We start from the raw sequence: 23,735 nt of genomic DNA, 5'->3' as shown, positions 1-23,735 counted from the left end.
AATTTGCAAGGTTGGGGTTGGGTCGAAAAAAAAGAAAAATCAAAAAATCATGTCAAATAGTCGTCAGTGGACGGGCTTCAAAAACCCACCCCTTTGTGCGCGTTTTGCCTTTTTTTAATTTTTTTCTTTCTTTTTCTTTTCTCCATCCACTTTTTTTTCCACATTAGGTGTCCTCTTTGTTTGTGCGATCTTTGTCAAGGTAGATTTTATTGGATTTGGAGGGTTTTGAAAAAGGGATTTACAAAATACATGGGGAAACCGTTTCATTTTGGATGTAGGATTTAGTATAGGTAAATGACAAAAATATTTTATAGTAGAATGTGAATTACTTTGCCTGGTTTTATTTTACTAGTAATGTGAACGAAAAACTGACTTTATGACAAGCTTCATTTGGTTAGGAAGGGCAGCTTGTTGTTAGGTTCTCGGTGGACGAATGCTTCAGGTTGGTACTATAATAGATACAAGTAGTGATAGTTTTAGTTAGTCAGTATGTGTTTTTTTAAAATAAAAATAAAAATTATATTACTTTTTGTGATACACAACAATATACTTCCATGGCTCTTTTTTTTCTTTTTGATGATGATAATCATTATTAATTGAATGAGGGATAACTGAATTGACTTTTCATTCTTGGTTTACCTTATAAATTAGTAGGCAAGGTGCATATTGCTATTAATACAGCTGAAAGAGAATGTCATCATGCATCTTCAGTCCAAATTTGATACAATGATGATAGGTTGCGAGGAAACTACAGAAATATAAAGAGGCAGGAAATTTGACTGATGATCATGATTCATGGCTTTGATTGTTGCAGTAATTGATTCAAATCCACTGGTCAAGCGAGAAGATAACTCAGGTAAAGCTAACTGGATTTTTTGACTTGAAATGAAAGCTCGTTCATCATTTTCTTGTGCTTTTAGCACACTTGATCTTCGAATTGCTTATATAAAGTTGTGGAAAAAAGCACATCCTGACCGAAGATAATAGTCAGGATATATTTGCTTCAATAGTACAGAATCATAAAAGTACAAAAAAAAAGATGAAGATAAGATTACAAAAAAAAAAAAAAATTATCATCCATCATCAATCATCAATCATCCATCATTAATCATCCATCATTAATCATCCATCATTAATCATCCATCATCCATTATCAATCATCAATCAATGACATACTCTACCGACATCTCTAAAGCGATATCTGAAAAAGTGGTAATGCGACATCCATTTTGGGAAAGTACGATTTTTTATTTTATAACATCACGAAAAACATTTTCTTGTGACCCGACAAAAAACTTTGAAAACACTTTATTTTTTATTTTTTTTTTTTATTGATTTGATATTTTGTAAATAAAAAAGAAGATATATATAAAAGCTAAACTATGTAAGAGAGAATCAAGCTTCTACAGGAGCGGGAGTGACAGGAGCAGGTACACCGAATTCTTGAGCAGTGGGGACTTCAATGTTAGTTTCTTCTTTAGGTTCCAAAATAGTAACGATATCAGGCAAAGTTTGCTTAGGACCTTGACGACCAGTAGGATCATTATCTAACATGATCTTGACCTTGATACCAAGCACACCTTGACGTAAAAGAACGTGACGCACAGCAGTGGTGATGAAATCACGAGTAGGTTGACCAGAGTGGATCATGAAACCATCACTGAACTTCATAGCCTTAGCACGAGCAGCACGGAGCTTACCAGACACAACCACTTCACAACCCTTGGCACCAGATTCCATAACGAAACGAACAACACCATAACAGGCACGTCGTACAGCCAAACCGTTGAGTAACTTGAACTTGACGGATTCACATTGAGCAATGGCACATAAACCACGGTTTTGAACTCGTTCGGCATACAATTCTACAGAGTTTTCAGTGAACTTGAATCGTTTTTGAACAAGAGTGGTCAATTCACGAATACGACGACCTTTTTCACCAAGAACATTTTGAGTATGAGTGGCACGGATAATGATTCTATTTTTCAAATATATATAAAAAGTTATTCATCCTTCCTTTTTTTTATAATTTTTTTTTCAAACTTACTCAGTGCGAGCAGGGGTCACACGAACTTCAACACCAGCATAACCATCTTCAGCCAATTCACGAGTAAGATATTCGTTCAATTCAGCATAGAACACACCATCGGCGACCTAATAGTAAACAAAATATCAGAAAAATGATAAAATGATGTTGTGAGCCTTAGATAGATCGCTTATATATATATACATGTGTGAATGTGTGTGAATGTGTGTGAATGTGTATGTGCATGGGTGAATCTATGTATATGTGTGTGTACGTGCGTATGATGGATGTGTGCGTATATATGCATGTGCTTTAGAATGTATTCAATATTGGTATATCGTTAATTTGTCGTTGTTGTTACTACATTGTTGGATGTTTTTTTTTTTTCATGTTCACGAGACTTGGGGAGGGTGATAGGATGATTATGTACTTACGAACTATAAAAAAAAAAAAAAAAGTCAGTATCCATCCATCCATCCATTCTTCCATCCATCTATATTTATCTATATATTTTATCCAATCTATAATAAAGATATAAATCATTTACCTTTCTCTTCTTGGAGATTTGGGCAGCAACTTGAGCCATTGTATATATATTTTTAAAAGGAAGGAATTCGTTTCAAAAAGTGAGAAGTAAGAATCATGAAATCCTCACAGCCGCCATTGAATTTCCATCTCCGTCAGACACCTTCCTGGTTTGGTTTGGCATGAAAAAATCAGGAGAAATTCCCTATGTTTTTTTTTTTTTTTTTCTGTTTTCTGTTTCTTTTTTTTTTTTTTCTTTTTCTTTCCTTTCTTTCATCTATTTTTTTATTTTTTTCTTCATCCAATGGCTGAATCTATACAACAAACTACCAATTTCCCTACTTCACAAGATGATACCCCATTATCTCCTGGCGCTTCAGCTTTGGAACAACAACGACTACGTGATGAAATTGCTCAATTAAAACAAGAATGTCAAGACTTATATGATAAGGACGATGTACTCAAGCAAAATATCAAGGTTGTTCAAGAAAAGATCCATGATAGTGAAGAAAAACATTCATAGGTATTGGATATATTTTATTTGTTTGTTTGTTCTTTCTACGTTAATATACCGTTTTTTTTATACTACCCCCCTTTCTCCTTTACATATTATATCTTTATTATAGATATATATATGTAGATTTTTCATTTCTACCTTAGTAACAACACTTTTGTCTTCTGGTCTGTCTTTTTTTTTTTTATGTTAAGATTTTGAAATAAAACAACACTTTGATTTGACTTTTTTTTTAAAAAAAAAAAAAAAGTAGACAGTCATCCCCCCAACTAAAAAATCATTTCATTAGAAATACCATAGTGAACATCCTTAGAGTTTCTCTATCAAACCTGCTTATAAGTAGATGCTGATCGTTAGACTGGTAAAAAAAAAAAAAAAAAAATGTTCCAAGAGAAACAAAACAAAAACAATAAATAGAATCGGTGATAGCATCTGATCACGTTTCTTATACTTGTTGAGGCTGGGAAGAAATTCGGAGAGTTTTATATCGGGAACAATGACATAAAAAGATGTTTATTGATTTATTGTCGTCAAATATAGATAGATAGATAGATAAGATAATGATGGATAATAATAATAATAAAAAAGAATATATGCTTTGTGGTTCATTGATAAACTATACAAAAAAAAAAAAAAAAAAAAAAAAAAAAAAAAAAAAAAACTAGACCATTATTCAAATTGCATATGTCTGACTTGATCAAAATAAGAATGATTTAAAGCATCCTTGGCTGAGATCCGCATTTGAGGTTGATATTGTAACATTCTATTCAAAAGGTCGAGACCGAGATGATCGATGGAGGGCAAGATTTGATAAATAGTTTGAGCAGGATAATATTGTTGATTTGGTTTGTATTCAGGTAATTGAGAGACATTTGGCCAGGTTTGTTCGGTAGGGGTACCCATCATGCGGAAAATCTTTTGTAGTTGATCTTCGTTTGTGGTGCCAGGATAAAGAGGACGACCTGTATACATTTCAGCCATGATACAACCTGCCGACCAAATATCGATCGAAGTAGAGTACATACGAGAACCAAGGAGGACATCAGGAGCACGATACCAAAGAGTGACGACTTCATTACTGAATGTATTGACAGGAATCCCAAACGCACGAGCAAGACCAAAATCACCCAACTTGAGTTCACCTCGTTTGTTGATAAGTAGGTTTTGTGGTTTCAGGTCACGGTGTAGTACACGGTTTTCATGACAGTACGCAATCCCCCGCAGCAACTGGAACATGAATTGCTTGATAGATTGTAGATCCAACGCCCCATGTGTCGCTCTTGCTGTTGTATCCATAAACTTCTTCAGGTCTTGGTCCATATATTCAAATACAAGAATAAGCTTGTTCTCTGTATGAATCACATCCATCAGTCGTACAATGTTCGGATGCTTCAGTTCTTTCATCAAGGAGATTTCCCTGATCGCCGTAGACGGTGCCCCTTCTTCTGGATCCAAATGTATTTCTTTTAATGCCACGATTTCTCCTCCAAGTCGACTTTTGCCCTTGTACACTGTCGCGTATGTTCCTTCTCCTAACTTTTCAAGTCGTTGATATCGATCCGTGCCACCATTAGATGTTGACATTGTTTACTTCTTCTTGTTAATGTTGTTACGTTTATAAAGTAACTTGATGATTGTATTTATTGTTGCAAAAGAAAGAAAATAAAAATTAAAAAAAAACGGATAAATTGAACAAAAGAAAAAGAATGAAAATGAATTCCAAAAAAAAACAGACAAATGATTGGTTTTTGGGATGTGTAACGATTTCCAGCTCAGCTTTTGTTGTTGTTGTTGTTGTTTGTTGCAGCCCATCCCTGAGTATATCTACAATTTACCTTCATTATTATCGCCATAACTATAAAACATTGATAACAATAAGAACAATAATAATAAGGAATTGAAATCATCCATTTTTTTAATGTCTTTTTTTATTTTATTTATTTGTTTTTATTAAAAAAAGAAATAATATTGAAATAGATTTTTAATAATAAACTACATATTCAGTATAATTTCATACTGCGCCTAACTACTAGAGAAATAGAATCCACGTTCACGTAAAAGGTAATAATTTGTCCATCCTAGTTTTTTTTTTTTTTCTTTAAAAAAAAAAAAAAGAAATAATCAATCAATCGTACAATGTTTGTTTTTCCAACCCCCTGCTTCTTTTTTTACCTATCATTCTTCACAAAGTAGTATTTTCCTCATTTGATGGGCGGTCGGGTAACACAGCAGCTTCAGCAACATATTTCTGCATCTATAAGAGAGAAAGAAAAGACATTAATATAATAAATCATTTTCTTTCTTTTTTTTTCAATTTACCTGAAGTTCATTTTCTTCTTCGGATTCAAAAGGAACTGATTGCTATAAAGAAAAAAAAAAAAATTTCAAAAATACCATCTTTGGTAACTTCATTCTTACATTTCGTAATTTTCGTTTTGTAGGTAATGCCTAATAAGGACAAATATTATCTTTTAATATGAGTAACACATCATTTGACCTTTTTTTTTCTTTATCCTTTTTACCCTTTTTTTGCCTCTTGTTGTCAGTCTTGCTGCTACTTTTGTTGATGGATGACAAGTAGGACGTTCTGAAACTTCTTTTGGTTGTTCATTACTTGTCTATTACATTCAAAATAAAAATAATATATAAAAGATTAAAATATTTACTGTCAGCACTTTTTATTATAATCATCCATCTTTTTTCTCTTACTTTTTCTAATTTCATGTACAAATATATATATAAAGGAAGAAAATGAATAAGTCATACATTCAAAATATCATTGTGATTTTATACCCAATTGTTCAATCTTCTTTTCCAACTGTTGTTCCTTATCTTGTTTTTCTTTGAGTTTTTCTTCAGTCGCCATATATTTTGCCTCAAGGGTCTTGTATCTATAAAATCAAAAAAAAAAAGGATATCTCATTCGTTTTCATAGGTATATGAGTTATAACCTTACCTTTCTTTGATTTCATTTAGATCTTCTTCCATCTTATGGCTAGTGACTTGATGTACGGCTATTTCTTTCGCTAATTCAGATACTTGACTATCGAGACTAATAATAAAAATAAAAAAATGAATCAAATCACAATATCATTTTTCGATTGAATGAGATTATCTTACATCATCTTTGTCAAATGATTTTCTTGACGCCGGTCCTATGAAAGTATATAATATCATTATGAAATACTGGAATCAATATTTCTTGTTTTTAACTTGCCTGTTTCATCTTTTCGATTTGTAAAAGACAAGATTCATAATTTTCAGTCATTTTATAGAGATCATCAAGTGCTTTGATAAGTCTATATATATATATATATATATATATATATATATATATAAAACAACTTGTAAGTATATAAACATCATATATTTATTATCATTTATCTTACTTTGATTTGATATTAGTCTTTTCTTCAAGGCATTCCAATTCTTGATCTTCAATAGCAACTTGAACCGTATTTTCCAATGTTATTGAGCTCAATTCTGAAAATCTAACCAAAAAAAAAAGTCTAGATGAATATGCTAACAAACATCGACTTTATTACCTTGATGAGATATAAGCCAGTTGATGTACAAGTTGTCGACAAAGTAGAGTCATTCCTCGAATTTCCATGGAAAAATCACGATGTTGCTGATGAATCTGTTGAATATAGTGTTGTATATTATTGCCTTGTTTTCGTAATGAGATCAAGTTGTCGATCTGATGTCGGAGAAGTTGGTGAATACTAGATCCATCGACTCCTATGTCTAAAGATAGAGAGAGTGTGTGTGTGCATGAAAATGGAAATATTCAAAGTCAGTTACATTCAAATGTATATCAAAGTTTTTCTTACCATGTATTGATATATTATCCAATATCCATTTCACTTCAGAACTAATTGTTGATATAAATTCAGAGTTCATATCAGTTACTTCCTGATAAAGTTTATCTTGTATTGTGATATGTTTGATTGTCTTCTTAACTATAGATATCAAATTTGATAAGTATGACAAAAGTCTCATTCTCTCTTTTGACTTACTTAGCCGTTTTTCCGTTTCCATTTGCTTTGCATTTGAGCTATAGCGTCCAAGGATACCAGTCAGATCTGATTGATACGTTTCTTGAGATTTCCTTAATGATGAGACCAATTCTTTGATCTCATTTTTTGCGTTTTCCATGGTTTCAGTACTTGATTTGAGTGCCTGTTGTAGTTCTATGTTGTTATCCTTGTTGATTTTGCTTGAAGTATTGCCATCATCATGTTTTTGCTGCTTTTCCATACAATACATGACTTCTTTATCATTATCTCCTAGATCCACTTTCGAGGTCTCCCCGGATGATTTCTGTCGTCGAATTCTTCCAGACAAGAAAATTGGATTCGATTGAAGACTAGTCAAGTTGCTATTGTTGTTATTTGTTGGCTCAAGATTTCGATCGAATGAGGAACCGTCAATTTTCTAAAAAGATGGAAGTATAAAGAAAAAAAAATGAATGTTACTGCCAAAAAAAAAAAAAGGTGACACTTACGAGTTCCTTGGATGTATTTGCACTTTTTGTAGTGTCTAAACCAGATGGACCCAGCATATCAAGAGCCAGTTGGTCATCTTGAAAAAACGAACTTCCTGGAGAGATAATATCAGAATGACCATGATAATGAGATTGGTTGGCGACTTGTAGTAAAGTAGTGTAACGGCCTGGTGTTGAAAATGGACGCTGCGATTTGCCTGTTGTCATTGTCGTTGTTCCTGGTGATGGTGCGACTAATAAATTCTGTGTATTCAATGAATATGGTGTTTGATAGTAGGTATTAAATATTGCTTCTGTTGAAGGATCAGCTACTGGTAATGGAACCAATGGAATCTTGTTTGTATTTGTGGAAGCAATCTTGAATACAGGTACCGGTGGGTTACGTGAACAAAGTCTTTTTTCAGAGTGTGTTGCTTCTTTAGATGATTCCTAATGTAAAAGTAAAAAAAAGAATGTTAATTATATAACCATTTACAATAAACATGACGATAGATTTACTTTATGAGACGATGATCGCTTTGTCGCTTGAAGTCCTTGGGAAAGTAAAAGATCAATGCCAGGGTGATCTGTCCGCGTAGTAGATTGAGAATCCATGTTGATTTCGTTGGTTGTATTTGAATTTGTTGAAGAGGAAAGAAAAGACGAATCAATGAATTCCATATTTGAAAAAAAAAAAGAATTCGAAAGAAAAAAGAAAAAGAAGAAGAAATGCTACTTTTTTTTATTATTTTTATTTCCAAAAGAATCTAATATATATATACAACTATTTGCGGGGGATAAAAAAAACAAACTATCATGCACAGTAGGAGTGACATTCTAAACTAGCATTTTCGACATATAAGGACCTAGTAATTATAATCATAATGAAAAAATGTTAATCATTTATAATAAATGATAATAAAAAAAAATATTCTTTCTTTTTTTTTTTTTCTCTTACCATCCAGATAATAACCAAGTTTAGCATAATAATGTCTAACACCTACACCAGAGATAACACTTAATTTGACACTACCATGTTCTTCACGTGCAATTCGTTCAGCTTCTTCCATAAGCAATGTACCAAAACCTTGATGTTGGAATTTTGTAGGATCACGATCATGCATAGGTACCACAGAACCATATACATGCAATTCTCGAACAATAGAACTTGGACCTTCTGTAGTCAATTCAGGTCGGAAGGTTTGAGGAGAACATTTGCGTAGACGTAATAATCCAACTAGAATATCTTGATGAGGATCTTCATAAGATAAAAAGGTTTCCCATCCACCATTGGCCACATAATCACGACGAATAAGTTCCACTTGATCAGGTTGAATCTTTTGATGAATTTCCGTAATACCCACTTCTCGTGTACGTACATCTCTACATTCAGTTCCCAAATCCTTCATCCTGTTTAATGCCAATTCACGCAAGTTACCATGTTCTACACCAGAAGTCACAAGAGGCATAGGGATATCACGTTGAACACGATAAACACGAGTCCATGGAGGTACCAAAGCAAGAATTCGAGCCACCAAGTCAACTAGAGCATTTGGAGTATAATTTTGGTATCGCCCAGTTCGCCATAATTCATAAAGACCAGTACCACGGATCACAAGTGTAGGATAAATCTTCAAACCATCCGATCGATAAGCTGGGTTTTCAAAGTATTCTTTGAATTGTTCCATATCTCGTTCCATTCCTACATTTGGTAAATCAGGCATCATATGTGCTACCACCTTGAATCCGGCATCTTTAGCTAAATGGAATGATTCTGTCACTGCTTTCACTGTATGCCCTCTATAGATAAACAACGGTTAATTTCTTTTTAACAAAATAATTATCTATTTTTTTTTACCTATTAGTGTCCCTAGCTACATCTTCATAAACACTTTGTACACCCACTTCTAATCGAGTACAACCATATCGTAACATTTGACTAAGATGTGGTTTCAAACAATAATCAGGTCGAGTTTCAATGGTGATCCCAATACATTTGGTTTGACTTTGTTGTGAGTATCTAAAGAAAAATAAATAAATAAATAATCATTTTAATTATCATATCATCTTCACTTTACCTAACAGCTTCGTCCAAATCATTACTAGAATGACCAGATAAGGCATCATGAAGATTTGTAATAAACCAATTTCGATAATCTTCAGGCATCGACATAAAAGTACCACCCATCAAAATATATTCCACTTTATCCACACTATGTCCCAAACTTCTTAATTGATCTACCCGTCCACGTGCTTGTTCGTAAGGATCGTATCGTGCTCGGATAGCCCGCATAGAGGTAGGTTCATAACCAGTATAAGATTGTGTTGAATATTCGAAATCGGAATCAGGACCACCAGGACAATATCTATATATCATAATTAAAAACATTTATATCAAAATAATGATCTTAACTCTTTTTCTTTTTCTTTTAATAAAGAAAACTTACACACAAATGTTTCCTGTCATTGCGATATGAGGACAACGATGAGGTTTGCACATGACTGCAACTACAGCAATCTAAATAATAATAAAAAAAAAAGGTTAGCGGCCATGTTTCCCTTAAAATATTAAACTTTCTTTTCTTTTTTTTTTTTTCTCCAAATACTTACACCTGATGCAGTACGGACAGGTTTAGCCTTTAATTTAGGTAATAGGGCAGCTTTGTGTTGTTCAGGAATGGCAGCAATAATATCCACTAGTTTTGGTTGATTGGGTAATTTGTTCTTTCGAGATAACTTGTTTTTTAAACCATTCAGGTTGACATCCCTTCCTTCTTTAGAAGCTGCTACAAGTTCATTAATGATTTCAGCACAGGTTTTGACCATAAGTTCCACCTAAGACAAATGAAAGAGCATATTAAGTTTCATTCGAAATCGTTTCCTATAAATAATAATAAAAAAAAAATACCTGAGTGGGGCCTAATAAGAAAAAGAAGAGGAAAGAAAAATTAGATAACTGTATAGTTGGATCATAACAATAATAATAACTCATATACCTTTCTTATTCTTAGTTGACATATTGTTGTTATATAGAACTGCAAAGAAAAAGAAACAGAAAAAAAAAAAAAAAAAAAGGAAAGAGAAAAAAAAAAAAGTGACTTGACTATAGAATTTCGGCCAATCAAATTGTGCAGAAGCAAAGAACAAGAAAGAATACAATGGTTTCCTTGAAGCTTACATAGTTCTTTTTTTTTGTGTGATAATATAAAAGAATATATATATATATATAAAAGATCAAAAATACGTTGATATTTATTTAAACAAAATGGATAAAAGGATGATGATGCATATTACGTATTATAATGCACAAAGGGGGTGACCTTGCAACCACAATGGATATGAACGGAGTATCAAACCGGGCCTTTTTTGTTTCTTTTGCCTCAAGCAAGGAAACCAAAAGTAGTGTTCTCCTCTTTGTTTCTTTTCTCTCTCTCTCTTTCTTTTTTTTTCTTCTTTCTCTCTCTTTTTTTCCTTTTTTTTTATAATACCATTTTTTTTTTTTTTTTTTACATCATAATAAATACCTTTATATTTTATGGCTCAGTCATCTAATATCAATCTTTATGATTACTCAACAGAAGGTAATCATATGGATATACCACCATCGTCTTCACCTAACAAAGTTCGGGGTTGGCTCATGGGCGTTCAAGGTTATCGAGAACCTACACCAGATACCCTTACTGTAAAACAACAACAAGTTGGAAATGGTTTGATGGAAACTCAACATCTGTAAGTATATAATAATAGTTTTATTTCCCTTTTTTATTCATTATTATTTTTTGGGAATAGAATATCAAACCACAACAATAATTATAGTCTTGGCAATATGGAAAGACGTAATTCAATATCCTCCATCAATTCAGAAGATAGCGTTAATTTGGACGACTTGATCAAAGCAAACTTCACTCTTGATGTAGACGATGAAACTGATTTACCTAACCTTGCTAGTTTGGACTTGGACGACTCAAAGGAAGATTTTTGGAAAATGGATAAGGTAAAACAAAAATTTTAAGGGTTTTTTCTTTTTTTTTAAGTTAATAGTGAAGTTATTGGCGTTAACTCCTATATGTAATTGTATTTGTAGGAATTATCTGAATATCAAGCTCTGGTTAAACAAAAACCAAAAGAAGATTATCGAAATGCAAGCCATGCACATACAATGAAGGAGTTGGATTTTGTTGGATCTATAGAAAAGGTAAACAAAACAATAATAATAATAATTACAATATATTATGGTATTTATCCTAAATCTTTTTTATATTAGAGTCATCATCTCGATTCACCTGAACTTTCTTGGTCACCCCCTGATGATCACCTTGAAACACTATCACCCATATATCATAATACCACAACACGGCCAAGATCTGGTAGTATTAACAGTGACAATAGTTTGAATTCTTACTCTACTGTTACTGTACAGCAATACTCTCGTTACGGTATGACACCCATGATTTATCAATCTGATTCTACTTCAACTTCTTCACGGACTCCAAGTCGTCTCAGTAATTATTCAGGAAGTAGTCAAACTTCATCCAATACAACCACTGGTATACCTCGACCACGAAAAGTATCAGCAACATCTACAGGTATGCCTTCACCAAGTCGATCATTTACGAGTCGTGCTGGAGAAGAAAATCATTTATTACCAAGATCTCATTCAAGATTAGGTGGTCCATCATCAACACCAAACGGGCGATCCAAATTGGCTCAACGTGCTTCGCATATCCCATCACCATCATCTCAAAATCAAAGCCAAAAATCACTTCCTCGTCTTACATCTATACCATCATCAAGATCAACAGGTATTCCTGGAGCTCGTCCATCTAGTCGCTTCAGTGATCACAATACAACTACAACAACAACAAAAACTGGATCAACTAGTACAAGAAAACTGGCAAGTCGAGCAAGTCATATCCCAAGTGTATACGAACGATCAGCATCGCCCATTTCCAACAGAACAACAACAACAACCAATTCTACCATTCGAAACAGTGTGTTTGGATTACGACGTGATGACGATTCTAAAGTATCAGCAACAACAGCAACGAATGGAAATCAACGAAGAACATTGACTGGAACGAGTTTACGATCAACAGAACAACGTAGTGGTGTTACTCCTATTGGTGGTAAATCGACTGGTATACGACCTCCTACTACTGATGTAAGAAGTTCCAGTAGAATTGGCTTTCGAAGACAATAGTATATTGATGTTTTTGATTCTGCATGATTCCCTTCCTCATTATCACTCTATTTTTTTTTTTCATTCATCTTACATTTATCATCATTAGTATTATCATACATATATTTTGTTATCCCTTTTGACCAACGTTTATCTTTTCTTAGTTAGTCTTGTTATTAGTTCAAGTCCAATTTCACTTGTTTATTACACGGAATAAAATACCTTTATATTTATTACTCAACGGAACACGAAAATAAAATAAAAAAGAGAAGCGACACGCGCCAATTTAATTCAGTTCCTTTTCCATAAATTTTTCTCATTGGCCCTTATTTTATTCTTCTTTATCGTATGGAATCTGAACAAACCCAACGTTTACAAAAAGAACTTTTAAAGATCAAGAAAGGACTCAAAAGCTGGGAATATGAATTCTTCAAAAAACATCAACGGAAACCTACAGTGAAGGATATTCAAGAACGGCCTAGAGTAGGTATGTCTTGAATAATATTGACAACAAAAAGAGCAAGGAAATAATTTACTAATGATTTTTTTTGGAATCTAGAGAGGGTGTACAAGGACTACAACACTAAAAAGAAGCAGTTACGACTACTTGCTGTGGATCCAATTGATTCTCAATCCCAGCCTGTATCGATCTTTGACTCTCAATCACAGCATCAAGAAAATGTGTCCAGTCCTTCTTCAACAAATGTATTATTATCCCCTTCCAATAAACGACGTCGAGGTAGTCATGGATCAGTGGAATATATTCGATCACCAAGCCATCGACTTTCAAGAATGAAGTACATAGATCATCTCCATCAACCTACTACAACATCCTTGGACTTTGAATCAAGACTTTCTAAAACTACTACTTCTAATACCAGTACGACTGAAGATACCGTTTCCTCCACCACGACGACAACGACTAGCCTGACAAAAAATACTTTGGAGGAAGACCTTTTCTGGCTTGGCCCTTCTCAAGAATCTATCATTAGCTCACAGCCACAAAATTCTGTAATGATATCAACATCATCATCATCATCCTCTTCAGCTGCTCCAAGTACAAAAGAAGAAGAACAAGAAAACGGTCAATCACAACTAGAAGCATCGTCTCAGGTATCATCCTTTTTATCGACTGATTCTAGTAATCGGAAAAAAAAGAAAAAGAAGAATACAGCTTTGGAACATAAACTTTTTGGACATTTGATATGGAAACCTCGAGATACCCTTAGTCCTGCACTCAAGGCAGAGAAAGAATCGACTTCTCAACCTACAACACCTAACACGACGACGGAAGATCTCCATGGACAGACTCCTACAACAACATCATCATCAACATCAACATCATCTACGGCAATGATGTCAGCAGTGACTGAAGAAACAATTCATGATGATGACAAGGATTCTCAAATAGATGGTTTGGCCATGGAAGGATTGGTCATTGCAGAACGACAACTGGATCCTTTCCGGCATTTTGATCCATCATTAAAGGAAGATATGGAAGATCCTGATATGTTTGTCATGCCTGGACTATTTACAAGTGTGAGGGCAAGATCCACCGTGATGGCACCTATGATGATGGATGATCCTGAACGACATACACGAATATTGGAAGCTCTTAGAAATGGCACTCTAGGTGAAAAACGATATCAACAAGAGGATCAAGACTTGGATGATGATGTCAAACAATTTATAGCGGAAAATACTGATATGTTTATAGATGAAGGTGATCAGGTAACATTAAAAAAAAAAAAAAAATAGAAAGAAAGAAAATGATGAACTTACTCTTTTTTTTTTGCGTCATATTTTCTATTTAGGATCAAGAGATGCAAACAACAACAACAAAATTCCGGAAAAAGTTTACTCAAAAAAGACAGACTCGTTTACATAAATGTAAGAATAAACCGATCAACAAATAAATAGAAATTGGTGACATTTTGAACTTACCATTCTTTTTTTTTTTTTTTTTTTTAGTCAAATATGTTGAAACAACCGGCTCTACTCATATCTAATCTTCTCTATCTAATTTTTTTTTAGTTTATATTCATTCTTTCCTTCCCTTTGTATATATATATTTGTTATCTGTTTATTTATTGAAAATATGTAGTTGTATGAAGATGAATAGATATCCATCCATATATTTGATTTGATCTATTCTAATAAAACCAAACATGGAAAAAACAAAAAAAACTTTCTTTTTTTTTTTTTTTACAGGCACCAATCCAACAAACAAAAGGGGGGAGAGATGATAATCCAAAAGTGTGTGTGCGATATTCAAACAGGATAGGAAGGATGTGATGATTTACGTTTGCGCATAGGATGAATATAAGTCTTTTTGATACGAAGCAAAGATCGCCACCAATTCCAGACTTTTCGCATCCAAGAGGACGAGCGTGTGAAGGATGTATGAGGAACAATGGTTGAATAAAATCGACGACGACGAAGAGGTTTAGCCATAGTGATGATGACCCTGTCTTCACAAGATCGATGTGAAGGTAATCTTCTTTTATCGTTGTTATTTTCTCCATGATGTAACCATCCTGTGGCGGCTGTGCTGAAATGAATAGGTGCATACGTTGTGGTTGGAACAGGAGGAGTACAGAGCGCACAGGCAGTCCTGATGGGCGTCTTTGGGAAATTATCCATCCTATCATCTAATGCATAATGCATATATGGAAAGTATGTGGTATTCTCGCAATACGAAAGTGGTGACCACATGCTCAAATCCTTAGTAAATGGTGAAGTTGATGTCATTTAATCAAAGAGGTATAATCACACAACAGAGAAAAAAAAAAAAGTAAAAAAAAAAAAAAAAAAAAAAAACGGTGATAATAGTAATAAAAGAAAACGACGAAATGCAAGACGACATGCCCTTATTTTCTTGCCGTCACATCAACAAAACAACTAAAACTAGAATAGACCATAAAAGGGATATCGATTTTCTTTATTGAAATGTATAATTTATATATATGTAAAAAAAAGAAAAAAGGATACAAAAGCAAAGAAAAGGATATATACAAATAATAATAATCAAAAAAAAAAAAAAAAAAAACAAATCATCTAAACTAAATTAGAGTTCTAATCCAAAAACTCATACATCCACCTATAGCCAATCCAACCACCAGAGCAAAACTCATGATACTACCAATTTGAGATTTTTCAGCAGCACTACGTAGATAAGTTTGTTGAGGAGCGGCCATCATGCTCAAACTGCTTACCCAACCATTGGTCACAGAGAAGATCCATATCAATAAAAAGTAGGCCAAATCACTGTTGATCAACACCGGTAATAGTCGTTCTCTAGATACCACTACATTACATATCAAAAATAGAGGAATCAAACCTGTCCGTAATAAAGAGAATATCACCAATAATGAAGATTTGAATGTTTGAAAACTTGACCATAAAGGAAGCACACGACCCACCCAATCGCCCACATTGAATAACAAGAAATGCATAGCTATAAATATATCATCATCAAAGAATCGAGACTGTGATGTTGTTGTTGTTCTAGTAGGTGAGGTGTTGTCAGAGGAAGGAGGATGTCGTACCACGGATTTGATCAAGGCAGTGATGGATGGGAAGATCATCAAAGTCACCACAAATACATATGCTACAGCAAAAATCAAGCCCATTGACTTTTTTACCAGTTGTTTGACAGGTCGTGTTGTCGTATGTTGTGAGGATTCGCTATCTTCATCATCTGAAATCACCAGTTTTTCTTGTTTCATTTGGAAAAGATAAAATGCTTGTTGGGATAAAATCACGCGACCAAGTAATGCAGCAACAGTAACAAAAAGAGCAGAAAGAAAGTAGATGAAAGCTGATCGGTTGATGGAAGAAGGATCATTCGTATCCATTTTTGTTGTTGCAGCCAATGCACTAATAATAGAAGATCCTGCTACAGCTACACCTGCAATACCTTGACCACTAATAAAGTGTGTAAATATAAAAAAAAAGTTAATCTTGTTTTATTTATCTCTATTTTTATTGTTACCTCATCACTGCTTGTACATATTGAGGAGGAAATCGACTAGCTTCAGCAAAAACAGACACTTGAAAGAAACTAGTAGTAGCACCAGTCAACACCAATAAGATTAACGTTAACCAAAAATAATCCGATCCTCCAAGACTTGTTTCCACTGTGATTGACATGATTCCAAAGATGATAGCGTTTCCAATCACCGGATACATCACATCTACATGAACGGTATTTTTCTAAAGTGACACAAAGAATTGATAAAAAAAAGGAAAAAAAAATAAATAAATAAAAAAATATACTGTTTCAAAAAAGTTACCTTGGTTTGTCGCCATAAAATATAAATAAAAATAGTCATGTTGGTGATAGTAAAATAAGTAGAAAAATAACTTTGAAATGATTCCTCGTATAAAGACCCGGCAAAACGAGCGGCAAAGTATTCAGATGCTGTGATAAACACTATCAATACAAATAAAAAAATAAGTACAAACCTTTTCATCCTAAAGATTACTTACCATTCCAAGGAAGTAACATGGCAATACCATACAAAAAGAAGATCTAATAATAAGGGAAAATGAAGAGTTAACTATACTCCCATATTAATTTGTCACTTACCCAATATACAATATAACAATTATCTATAGGTTCAACATTATCCACTTCCGTGTCTGTTTCATTCAATAATCTTTCTTCTTCATGTGAAGCTTGTAACAAAGATATTTTCAAATTAGTCAATAATCGAGTTTTCCTTCTAAAATATTCTAGCATAATGTTCAATTAAAAAGAAGAAGAGAGAGGAAAGAGATAAGGGAAGCGAAAAAAAAAAAAAAAGTGCGGTGCAGCGGAATACCAAAAAAAAAAAAAAAAACGCAAGGAAAGGGAGATGTGCCTTGTGTGCCATTCCGGTTTGACCTATTAACAGCCTTTGATGGATTCCCCCCTTATCTTTCTATATAAAGAATAAAATCATCATCATCATCATCATCGTCAATTTAATGAAATGAGGAAAAAAAAAAAAAAAAGACCCAAATAATCCCACGTTTAATGAAATAAAATCCGATAACCGAGATATAAAAGTTAGTAATGAGTCAGAAGAAGTCGCTCTGTACCACATGAATTTTTTTTTTTCTTGGTTTTGGTTTTTTGCATTGTTGATTGACATTTTCTAGTATTTCCACCCAAAAAGGTGGGATTTTATCTAACTAAGATCTTGTTAAAAACGTACCCTATCAATCGGCGGTCCTCCACATCGGAGTGAGAAAGCAAAAAAAAATTTGCCATATAAGATGGAATATCATTTCTGTTTTTCCTTTTTCCTTTCTTTCTTTCTTTCTTCCCCCTTTTTTTTTTATCTTCTTGTCCTTATTATATATTTGTCAGATGGATTATTCAAAATTTATTAGTGAACATAGCAAGGCTAGAAATCCTTCAAGTAGTAAGTGATATAAATAGAGAAATATACTTAGGAATCATCAACTCAATCATTGTCTGTCATAGTTCGTGCTCTTATGCCTTATGTGAACCGCAAGGATATAGTAATAAATCGTCCACCTTTATCATTATTATTCATCTATTTTACTTATTTATTCATTATTATAGATTTCTTTGGGTGCTGGTCAACCTAATCCTGCTACTTTTCCTTTTGCAAGCATGACCGTGACATTGAAAAATGGTGATGTGATGGAAATGGATCCTGAATTATTCCAACGATGTTTATCTTATGATGCCACTGTAAAACACAAAAAAAAAAAAAAAAACAAAAAAAAACTTATCACTCTCTCTCTCTATTTTAGGCTGGCTTACAACCACTTCAAGATTGGTTACGAGAATTACAGAAGATTGAACATCAACCTACTGTTGAATTCGATGTAGCTATTGGCGCTGGATCTCAAGATTTGTTGACGAAAGGACTGGAAATGATGATCAATCCTGGTGATGCTGTATTAGTAGAAGATCCTTCGTATACTGGTGCTTTGGCCTTTTTAGATACCCAACCTTGTGATGTTGTTGGCGTCCCTACTGATACATCCGGTATGATCCCTGAAGCTTTCGAATCCTTGTTGGCAAATTGGCCTGCTTCCAATCCTCATGGCAAGAAGGATCAACCTAGACCCAAGGTACTTTACACTACTCCTACTGGTGGTAATCCTTCAGGCGTCACTATCAGTGAAGAACGAAGGAAGCAAATGTATGATATTTGTCACAAGTATGATATCATGATCTTGGAAGATGATGCCTATTATTATTTACAGGTAATACAAAAAAAAAGACAAAAAAACTATTTACTTATTATTATTTTCTTATATGAATTGTTTGTAGTTTGGTAACAAACGAGTTCCCTCTTACTTTTCCATGGATGTAGACGGTCGTGTTCTTCGTTGTGATAGTATGAGCAAGATTTTGTCTTCTGGTTTACGTATTGGCTGGGTGACAGGACCAAAGGTGATGATTGAACGCATAAATATGCATACTATGGTAAGAAATACATCATTGATCTACCAAGCTTTTTTTTTTATTTTTAATCGTATCTATTTATTTATCTATCTATGATAGGCTTCCAATTTGCAACCTTCTGGTGTCTCTCAATTGTTGGCTTTTGAACTTTTACAAAAATGGGGACATGATGGATTTATGGAACATGTAGGCAAGGTGTCAGATTTCTACCGTGAAAAGCGTGATTTATTTGTGGACAGTTTGAATAAATATATGAAAGGTCGTGCGGAATGGGTTATCCCTGAAGCTGGCATGGTAAGTATAAGGAAAGAAGGAATAAATGTATGTACTTACATTCCATTTTGATTAGTTTGTTTGGGTGAAATTGCTAGGTGGTATTACTGATTCTTTTGATCTGGTCATGAACAAGGCATTGAAGAGACGCGTGTTGGCGATTCCTGGTGTAGCATTCAAACCTATGGGTGATAAGACCCCTTATATTCGACTTAGCTTTAGCAATGTGGTAAAAGAAGATATGGATGAAGCTTTACGTCGTTTGGCTGAAGTGATTGATGAAGAAGCTGGTACTACTCAACAATAATCCTCTCCAAAAAAAAAAAAAAACTTCTTTTACTCTTGTTGTATCATACTTTTTAGATTATATTATTATTTCTCCATTTTTGTATCCTAGTACGATGTTTTATTTATTTATTTTTTTTCAATAAAATAGCCTTTGTACCTTTTTTTTTTATCATCTTATCTGGAAAACGTGGGAAGAGCCGTGGGAAATCTCTTATCGCTTATTGTTGGATTCATCTCCGAATGTCTGAAGGCAAAACAAAAACACACACACAGGGGTGAATTACACAAAAATCAACCTTAAAAAAAAGGAACTGGAGAATGGCTATTTGATTTTCGTGTTTTGCTTTATTGGGCAATGGACATATGTGGAAATTAAAAAAAAAAGTGTAATAGCGATCAAGAACAACTTTCATATGAACGATCATCAAGCATCGTTAGCGTAGTTGTAGAGATAAAAGGATAATACAATACTTTGGAACTGGATGTTAACATATGTATTATCATTCTTCTACATAAAAAAAAGAAAAAAAAATACTGCACCTGTTTTTGTGATCAACAAGATAGAAAAGCCCATTCCCCCCCTTTTTTTTTAGCAGCACTGGAACCATTTTTGCCAACTGCACCATCATTATACTTATTATCATCCCTGGTCATACTTCTCATTATTATCAGCCTCATGAATGACGCAGCTAATCATCCATACTAATCATTCTACTCACTGCAAGTCCATCAATGCGATCCAATGTAGCTGTAATATCTTAGAGTACTAGTCTCCTGGAACTTTTCAAAGTCGCACCCCTCTCTTTGGTTCGTTCATCGAAAATCATCCGAACTATTTGTCTTTGTAACCTTATTTGAGGCAAACATGTAGAATATCTTTTTTCACTTTTATACCTTGCTCAAAGTTTATCATCATTGCACCAAATATGGACTGAAGATACATCAAAATATTCCCTTTTACTTGTCTTATCAACCATTTATATCTTACCTCACAATTTATAGAGTAAATTAAGAATGGAATAGCAATATCGCCGTCCTTCATCTAGTCATGATCGTCATATAATATAAATAAAACCATTGGAAAAAAATAGTTTAATATCATCTGACAATATTTTATCTGTTATCTTACCATATAGTTCATTGTCAAAAGATTTCATCCTGCATATAAGCAAACTTTGCCTTTCTTACTCAAAAACCATCATCATCGCCCTAGATTTGATCAGAATACAAAACAAGCCATTATCTTTCGATTTACCTTATGCAATTTGTAGATGATCATTGCATTTTGTCGTACCAACATGTGTGTAAAATAAAAGAAATACATTCAAAAAAGTAACAAAATGGAATGATACATCGACAGAAGATGGAATCAATTACATTGACGTTAACAAAGTGGTTGGAATAAAAACAAAAAATTTATTGAATAAAAAAGTATTAGCACTGCAGACATACTAAAACTAAAGTTAATATAAAGAAAAGAAAGAAAGAGAAGAAAAGAAAGATAACCTTATATCAAAAATAAAAACAATAAAAACGGACTTCGAAAAACTTTATGCTCAATGCTTCCAGGAAGGACATATGTCAAATGCATAAACGTTCCAAGGCGCGCATCATGATGAATCACTACATCCATGATCACGACACTGAAAAGCAAAGTACCAATAAAATGTACACTCTATATAATAGTATGACAAATTGAAATATGAGTAATCAAAATAGAAACAGAATTTGGAATGATAAATCTGGTATCACGTATCACTCACTAGCGTATAATTTTGGCTTAGATATTTCATCTCGTTTTACTACACTTTTTTTAAAAAGTAAAAAGAAATCTCACTGAATTCCTTGTCTTTATTATTTTTATACCACACAACTACATCTATTTTACACATTTACAGAGTAAAAAAAAAAAAAAAAAAAAAAAAGGATCATCACCATCCCTATCATCCTAATTGATATGGTATTTCCACAATGGAATATCTTAAAATTCAATTTTGCAAGGTAATCAAGACATTGGCTTTGTTTTTTCTTTTTTTTTTTTCCTTTGTGTCGCCATAACACGACAGAGGAATGATATAAATTTTCATGCTAACACCTGGTTAAAAATGAGCTTAAGCTTATAGATAAATATAGAAAACAGAAAGTTACTGTATAAGGGTTTTTTGGTAGAAATTTTATTCTGATCGTTCCACATAAAACTTATACTGTAATTCTCATTTCTCACGTATTCGACTTACAATAAAAGAGATGGGTTTTTTTTTGTCATCATGTTGTACAAAAAAGAAAAGAAAAAAAAAAGTTAATATCGATTTTGGATTCGTTCAGCAAACTTTGATTTCTTATTGAAAGAAGAAGGCAATTGAAAAAAGTACAAACATGGATAATAATTGCGTACGCTGATAGTCCGATCAGTGTAACATCAATCCATTTTTTTTTTATAAAAGGATAAACTTTTTCGTTTCTTCTCTTTTTTTTTTTTTAAAAAAAAATCAAAGAAGACTACTGGTGATCATGTTGAAATTGATTCTGTTTATTACATTATTGTTGGCCTATATCATCAACACTGTTAGTGCTGCCGACTGCTGTGGCATCTTTAACACCAATTGCTGTGGAAAATGTACTGGTGGTCAATACGATGGACAAGAATGCACAATCCAGGGGAGATCACATGACTTGACCTGCGATCCTCAGGCTGGTCATCCTTCTTGTAGTGGTTATGATACACAAGGATGCAATCGTGGATGGAAATGCTAAACTTTCGTGGTCCTTACCTTGCTTATGACAATCATCCTTATGAAATTGGTTAGAAGCATTGAATGTTTTTATAATTAGAATTATTTTTATTTATTAAACAGTAATATATTTCTTTCATATCGCCTATATTGTTGAATATTTTGATATAATTTAAAAAATATGATACGTCTCTTAGTAGTAATGGCAGAAGTGATTAAAGTCTTTTTTTTTTTCAGTGAACTTAGCTTGATGATGATCTGTGAAAAGACTAGATGATATTGTTGTCATGATAATATTTGTGGCAATTGAGTAGTAGTCAGTTCTAGAAATATAGAAAAAAAAAATAAAAGGTAATTTGATAGATGCGATCGAAAATGGAATTGAATGACTCGGGTATGATTGCGCTTGATCATAATCAAAAATATAAAGTAACTTGAAATTTCCATTATTGGGTTCCTCTCAAAAAAAAAAAAAAAAAAAAAAAAGAGTCATCTAATTTCCTTGTATCACGTATCTTACCACATAATGTGCAATCGGTGCCAAAAGATTTCATCCTGCATATAACCAAACTTTGCCTTTCCTCTTCTCGTTCCAAAGTCGCCATCATCATTCCAGATTTAACCAGAACACAAAACAAACCATTATCTTTCAATTTACCTTATGCAATTTGTGGATGATTATTGCATTTTGTCGTACTTCCGTACCTATAAACATATGCGTAAAATAAAAGAAATACATTCAAAAAAGTAACAAAATGGAATAATAATACATCGACAGAAGATGGAATCAATTACATTGACGTTAACAAAGTAGTTGGAATAAAAATAAAAAATTTATTGAGTAAAAAGGTATTAGCACTACAGACTACTAGTTGACATACTAAAACTAAAGTTAATATAAAGAAAAGAAAGAAAGAGAAGAAAAGAAAGATAACCGTATATCAAAAATAAAAAAACGGACTTTGAAAACCATTATGCTCAATGCTGCAGGAAGGACATATGTCAAATGTATAAAACTTCCAGGGCGCGCATCACGATGGATCGCTACATCCATGATGATTCATCACGAATGAAAAGCAAAGTACCAATAAAATGCATACTCTATATAATAGTATTAGAAATTAAAATATGAGTAATCATAATAGAAATAAAATTTGGAATGATAAAGATGGTATCACGTATCACTCACTAGCATATAATTTTGGCTTAGATACTTCATCTCGTTTTACTACACTTTTTTTAAAAAGTAAAAAAGAAATCTCACAGAATTCCTGGTCTTTAT

General features: G+C 33.2%; 9 protein-coding genes across 9 annotated transcripts; 4 read left to right on the top strand and 5 right to left on the bottom strand.

Annotated features, from left to right (window-relative positions):
• Positions 1–1,395: 1,395 nt before the first annotated feature.
• On the bottom strand, positions 1,396–2,272 carry BX664DRAFT_318021 (40S ribosomal protein S3; the record flags this gene model as incomplete). Its single annotated transcript, XM_051542779.1, has 3 exons — positions 1,396–1,978; positions 2,048–2,154; positions 2,231–2,272. The coding sequence occupies 3 exons, from the start codon at positions 2,270–2,272 to the stop codon at positions 1,396–1,398; spliced, it is 732 nt and encodes a 243-aa protein (XP_051396186.1).
• Positions 2,273–3,726: 1,454 nt separating this feature from the next.
• On the bottom strand, positions 3,727–4,755 carry BX664DRAFT_342438 (serine/threonine-protein kinase pef1). Its single transcript, XM_051547141.1, has one exon. It carries the CDS (start codon positions 4,647–4,649, stop codon positions 3,735–3,737), a length of 915 nt encoding a protein of 304 aa, XP_051396185.1. The 5' UTR covers positions 4,650–4,755; the 3' UTR covers positions 3,727–3,734.
• Positions 4,756–5,057: 302 nt separating this feature from the next.
• On the bottom strand, positions 5,058–8,267 carry BX664DRAFT_342436 (uncharacterized protein). Its single transcript, XM_051547140.1, has 16 exons — positions 8,071–8,267; positions 7,573–8,001; positions 7,085–7,502; positions 6,899–7,027; positions 6,611–6,812; positions 6,455–6,556; positions 6,283–6,364; positions 6,186–6,220; positions 6,022–6,117; positions 5,859–5,956; positions 5,775–5,779; positions 5,588–5,683; positions 5,484–5,513; positions 5,385–5,426; positions 5,238–5,319; positions 5,058–5,161 (listed from the first exon to the last, which is right to left on the bottom strand). The coding sequence occupies exons 1-15, from the start codon at positions 8,230–8,232 to the stop codon at positions 5,248–5,250; spliced, it is 1,998 nt and encodes a 665-aa protein (XP_051396184.1). The 5' UTR covers positions 8,233–8,267; the 3' UTR covers positions 5,058–5,161; positions 5,238–5,247.
• BX664DRAFT_342434 (elongator complex protein 3) lies at positions 8,268–10,587 on the bottom strand. The gene is made up of 8 exons (XM_051547139.1): positions 10,548–10,587; positions 10,460–10,470; positions 10,162–10,386; positions 9,999–10,069; positions 9,630–9,917; positions 9,410–9,571; positions 8,510–9,351; positions 8,268–8,417 (listed from the first exon to the last, which is right to left on the bottom strand). The coding sequence occupies exons 1-8, from the start codon at positions 10,567–10,569 to the stop codon at positions 8,389–8,391; spliced, it is 1,650 nt and encodes a 549-aa protein (XP_051396183.1). The 5' UTR covers positions 10,570–10,587; the 3' UTR covers positions 8,268–8,388.
• Positions 10,588–11,140: 553 nt separating this feature from the next.
• On the top strand, positions 11,141–12,751 carry BX664DRAFT_353266 (uncharacterized protein; the record flags this gene model as incomplete). Its single annotated transcript, XM_051547701.1, has 4 exons — positions 11,141–11,280; positions 11,341–11,545; positions 11,636–11,746; positions 11,816–12,751. The coding sequence occupies 4 exons, from the start codon at positions 11,141–11,143 to the stop codon at positions 12,749–12,751; spliced, it is 1,392 nt and encodes a 463-aa protein (XP_051396182.1).
• A 294-nt stretch (positions 12,752–13,045) lies between these two features.
• On the top strand, positions 13,046–14,898 carry BX664DRAFT_362239 (uncharacterized protein). The gene is made up of 4 exons (XM_051548298.1): positions 13,046–13,217; positions 13,290–14,461; positions 14,545–14,620; positions 14,702–14,898. The coding sequence occupies exons 1-4, from the start codon at positions 13,079–13,081 to the stop codon at positions 14,737–14,739; spliced, it is 1,425 nt and encodes a 474-aa protein (XP_051396181.1). The 5' UTR covers positions 13,046–13,078; the 3' UTR covers positions 14,740–14,898.
• An 894-nt stretch (positions 14,899–15,792) lies between these two features.
• On the bottom strand, positions 15,793–16,921 carry BX664DRAFT_269765 (equilibrative nucleoside transporter; the record flags this gene model as incomplete). The annotated part of the gene is made up of 2 exons (XM_051541066.1): positions 15,793–16,657; positions 16,725–16,921. 2 exons carry the CDS (start codon positions 16,919–16,921, stop codon positions 15,793–15,795), a joined length of 1,062 nt encoding a protein of 353 aa, XP_051396180.1.
• Positions 16,922–18,051: 1,130 nt separating this feature from the next.
• On the top strand, positions 18,052–19,867 carry BX664DRAFT_342428 (pyridoxal phosphate-dependent transferase). Its single transcript, XM_051547138.1, has 7 exons — positions 18,052–18,141; positions 18,204–18,241; positions 18,306–18,437; positions 18,500–18,958; positions 19,026–19,181; positions 19,260–19,454; positions 19,510–19,867. Exons 1-7 carry the CDS (start codon positions 18,087–18,089, stop codon positions 19,738–19,740), a joined length of 1,266 nt encoding a protein of 421 aa, XP_051396179.1. The 5' UTR covers positions 18,052–18,086; the 3' UTR covers positions 19,741–19,867.
• A 2,345-nt stretch (positions 19,868–22,212) lies between these two features.
• On the top strand, positions 22,213–22,926 carry BX664DRAFT_342426 (uncharacterized protein). The gene has a single exon (XM_051547137.1). It carries the CDS (start codon positions 22,233–22,235, stop codon positions 22,473–22,475), a length of 243 nt encoding a protein of 80 aa, XP_051396178.1. The 5' UTR covers positions 22,213–22,232; the 3' UTR covers positions 22,476–22,926.
• The last annotated feature ends 809 nt before the right edge of the window (positions 22,927–23,735 follow it).

This window comes from Halteromyces radiatus, assembly GCF_025201355.1.
Source record: "Halteromyces radiatus strain CBS 162.75 chromosome Unknown BX664scaffold_10, whole genome shotgun sequence".
In the NCBI taxonomy this organism is placed as follows: Eukaryota; Fungi; Mucoromycota; class Mucoromycetes; order Mucorales; family Cunninghamellaceae; genus Halteromyces; species Halteromyces radiatus.
The sequence above is the reverse complement of the archived record's forward strand: the minus strand, read 5'-3'. Positions and strand labels throughout refer to the sequence as shown.

Excerpts from the sequence above, each read along its gene's own strand:
- BX664DRAFT_342438 (XM_051547141.1), bottom strand. The coding sequence starts at position 4,649 with ATGTCAACATCTAATGGTGGCACGGATCGATATCAACGACTTGAAAAG.
- BX664DRAFT_342436 (XM_051547140.1), bottom strand. The coding sequence starts at position 8,232 with ATGGAATTCATTGATTCGTCTTTTCTTTCCTCTTCAACAAATTCAAAT. Across the intron at positions 6,813-6,898 it reads GGATAATATATCAATACATG|ACATAGGAGTCGATGGATCT; the intron begins GTAAGAAAAACT and ends CTCTATCTTTAG. Across the intron at positions 5,427-5,483 it reads CAAAACGAAAATTACGAAAT|CAATCAGTTCCTTTTGAATC; the intron begins GTAAGAATGAAG and ends TTTTCTTTATAG.
- BX664DRAFT_342434 (XM_051547139.1), bottom strand. The coding sequence starts at position 10,569 with ATGTCAACTAAGAATAAGAAAG. Across the intron at positions 9,572-9,629 it reads GATTTGGACGAAGCTGTTAG|ATACTCACAACAAAGTCAAA; the intron begins GTAAAGTGAAGA and ends ATTTTTCTTTAG. Across the intron at positions 8,418-8,509 it reads ACTTGGTTATTATCTGGATG|GTCCTTATATGTCGAAAATG; the intron begins GTAAGAGAAAAA and ends TATAATTACTAG.
- BX664DRAFT_362239 (XM_051548298.1), top strand. The coding sequence starts at position 13,079 with ATGGAATCTGAACAAACCCAACGTTTACAAAAAGAACTTTTAAAGATC. Across the intron at positions 14,462-14,544 it reads TTATAGATGAAGGTGATCAG|GATCAAGAGATGCAAACAAC; the intron begins GTAACATTAAAA and ends TTTTCTATTTAG. Across the intron at positions 14,621-14,701 it reads ACAGACTCGTTTACATAAAT|TCAAATATGTTGAAACAACC; the intron begins GTAAGAATAAAC and ends TTTTTTTTTTAG.
- BX664DRAFT_342428 (XM_051547138.1), top strand. The coding sequence starts at position 18,087 with ATGGATTATTCAAAATTTATTAGTGAACATAGCAAGGCTAGAAATCCT. Across the intron at positions 18,438-18,499 it reads GTTTATCTTATGATGCCACT|GCTGGCTTACAACCACTTCA; the intron begins GTAAAACACAAA and ends TCTCTATTTTAG. Across the intron at positions 19,455-19,509 it reads TTATCCCTGAAGCTGGCATG|TTTGTTTGGGTGAAATTGCT; the intron begins GTAAGTATAAGG and ends CATTTTGATTAG.
- BX664DRAFT_342426 (XM_051547137.1), top strand. The coding sequence starts at position 22,233 with ATGTTGAAATTGATTCTGTTTATTACATTATTGTTGGCCTATATCATC.